The sequence below is a fragment of the Lathyrus oleraceus genome, chromosome 6 (assembly GCF_024323335.1).
Source record: "Lathyrus oleraceus cultivar Zhongwan6 chromosome 6, CAAS_Psat_ZW6_1.0, whole genome shotgun sequence".
Lineage (NCBI taxonomy): Eukaryota > Viridiplantae > Streptophyta > Magnoliopsida > Fabales > Fabaceae > Lathyrus > Lathyrus oleraceus.
Genome location: NC_066584.1, coordinates 432014538 through 432017181, shown reverse-complemented (window position 1 = coordinate 432017181; position 2644 = coordinate 432014538). Strand labels below are relative to the sequence as shown.

The following is a 2644-nucleotide window of genomic DNA, read 5'->3' as shown; positions in this document are numbered from 1 at the left end:
TTCCAAGTACAAAATAGAATTTATTTGTATACACAGTTACGAGATTCAACAATGTCCTTCTAAAGAGTACAACAACATCAATTTCCAAACATTAAAATTTGTTGTTATTTGGATCTACAATTAAAGAAGAAAATTTAAAATCCAAAATGTTCAACAACCAGATCATACCAGAAACCAGATCGCTTTTATCATCCGCTTAAAGTGCAAGAGAATTCACCTCGTCTTCTTTCCAAAACCCTTCCTCATACTTGTACCACCTAACGATCCCTTCATCAGTTCGTGTTCGTTGGCATATGATGCATGAATCTTCCATGCATGTGATGAATTCCCGCAGCCGAGAAGCCTTCTGGCGAACAATCGGATCAATTTCTGTGATAATTCTTTTATATTGAGGAGGAGGCAGGCCTTCCATTAGAACGCAATGGGATATGTTGAGCACTTCTAAATGTTTTAAGCTGTCTAGGATGAGAATGAGAACATCCCTGTATAACGTCGTACAACGAAGGCTCAAGACTCTCAGTTTCGGAACAAATGCAGCCAGAGTTGACGCGAAGAAGATGTCACACGGACCCATAATCTTGAGTTCGCTGAAATTCTCGCAGTGTGTCGCGATTTCCTCGAGAAAATACGGCGGGTTTGCTATACTAGGCATCGTCAGAGATTCCAGCTTTTTCCACGATCGGATGGCCTTGCACATTCCTGTTCTCTTAATTCTGTTCCAAGCCGGCAGAACCAGCCGTTTGAGTTGTGGGCTCCTGCAACAACAAACGACATTTACTACGTTTCAATCTCGGTTTTGAAAGAAAGTTAATATAAACAACCTATCCAACAAAGCATCTCATGAAAAGGTCGCTCAATTTAAGTTATTACCGCAATATATCAAACAATATAGTATCAAACATATTCCTCATCGAGTTCGCTAGTATTCATTCCTTTTATATAACCCTAGCGCGTTTTAACGTTATATAACTTATGGTCGAAACCAACTCTAAAATTAGTCTCTGCAATTGCGCATAAAGGATATTCGGTTCACAGCAAAAAAAACATAAATATATTGTTTTGGAAAGTTGAAATTACCTTTCGGCGGTGTATGTCAACATATCATCACTTACATACAAGTTGAAATGGAAGATCAATGTCACTATACTCTCCCTGCTGAGACTCAACGAAATCTTCAACAATCGAGTCAGTATCTTATCAGACCGTTCATCGACGTAAACAAACGGCTCTAATGGAATCTTGATGAAATTAGATCGTAACATCGACAAATCAAGTGTCTTCCAACGAAGCGGATCACAGCAAGCTGTGCGCCACGCGCTACAAACATGAGCAACACCAGATGTTAACTCGAAAATGTCAAACAACTGAAAAATCTTCACCAAAATATCTGTGTCCAGATCCTCCCATCTCCTAGTGTTCGAAACAACTTCATCCATTATGCCGATTTTCCAAAATTCTTGTGCATAGAAACACCTGCAGAAACCAAATTTAAAACAAAGAAGTTCAAATTCAAACCAATTAAAGTTAAAAACTAGAAGCATGACATGACAAGAAGAACAAGTGTTCTGAAATCAACAAAGGTTAAACCAAAATTAAAAGCATAAATGATCCATTAATAAACTCCACAAAACAATTACTCATGATTCTTCACTAAGTAACATATGCCAATTTCCATTATCCATCCTAAGAAAAAAAATGAAATTTTTTTCCCATCAGATCTCGAAATTGTGAAACCCAAAACAAAACAAAAATGGTTCAATTACCACCAACTTTCTGATCAAACCAAATTACACAAACCCATAAATAAAAAAGCGAAAAAAACAAAACTTTGAGACTAAAAAAAGGATGGGTTGGTAATTTGAAACGAAGATCTAATCCCCGTGACATAAATTTTCTATCTTTTAGAAATGAAAGAGATATGAAAGTACATGCAAGTTTGTGTGCTGTGATTGTTCATGTGTGTAGAGTACAGAGAAGAGAGAGAAAGAGAGAAACCTTAGGACAAGACGAGAAGAGTGCGGGGTGGACGATGATGTGGTTGTGTCCTTGTTGAGTAACAGAGTTGAATCATGAATAATGAACAAAAAATGCAGAGGTTTTCATGTGTTTAGTACTTTCGCTCATTTCTTCCTTATTTATAATCCTATTATAAAAATATATATATAATTAAACTAAATACAATGAATTTGTAAATTTTAATAGTATAAAATTTAAGTTAAACTTAACATATTATTTTTTGATATTCATTAAAAAAATTAATTGACATCGAGATTAAAGAAAATATAAAATAGTTTTATACTCGTTTAATAGAAATTCTTCACTTTATTATTAATTTAATTTTAAAATTAAAATGTAATGTGACGGGATATACGTTGTTATTAATTGATTGATATATACATGATTAATATTAATGAAAATTATATTTACTTGCTGATATTTTGATTTTAAAATATATTGTTTTTTTTCAAAATTTATTAAAATAATATTCATATTATTTTAATTTTTAAAATTTAATTGAAATACACTGATAATATATCATCAGTTAATAATAAATATTGAATTTTTGAAAGAGTTTGATTTTTATATTAATCATTTATAAAGTAATATAATAATAAATTGATAATATAATTTTTTTATATTAATA

General features: G+C 32.5%; 1 protein-coding gene across 2 annotated transcripts; it reads right to left on the bottom strand.

The window, feature by feature from the left end:
• LOC127092768 (F-box/LRR-repeat protein At3g48880) lies at window positions 1–2149 on the bottom strand. Of its 2 annotated transcripts, XM_051031658.1 has the most exons (4): window positions 1764–1975; window positions 1638–1683; window positions 1078–1473; window positions 1–755 (listed from the first exon to the last, which is right to left on the bottom strand). In XM_051031658.1, exons 1-4 carry the CDS (start codon window positions 1885–1887, stop codon window positions 197–199), a joined length of 1125 nt encoding a protein of 374 aa, XP_050887615.1. In that variant the 5' UTR covers window positions 1888–1975; the 3' UTR covers window positions 1–196. The 2 variants fall into 2 exon arrangements, with proteins under 2 accessions (XP_050887615.1, XP_050887616.1); XM_051031659.1 differs by lacking the exons at window positions 1638–1683; window positions 1764–1975 and adding an exon at window positions 1996–2149.
• Window positions 2150–2644: the final 495 nt, after the last annotated feature.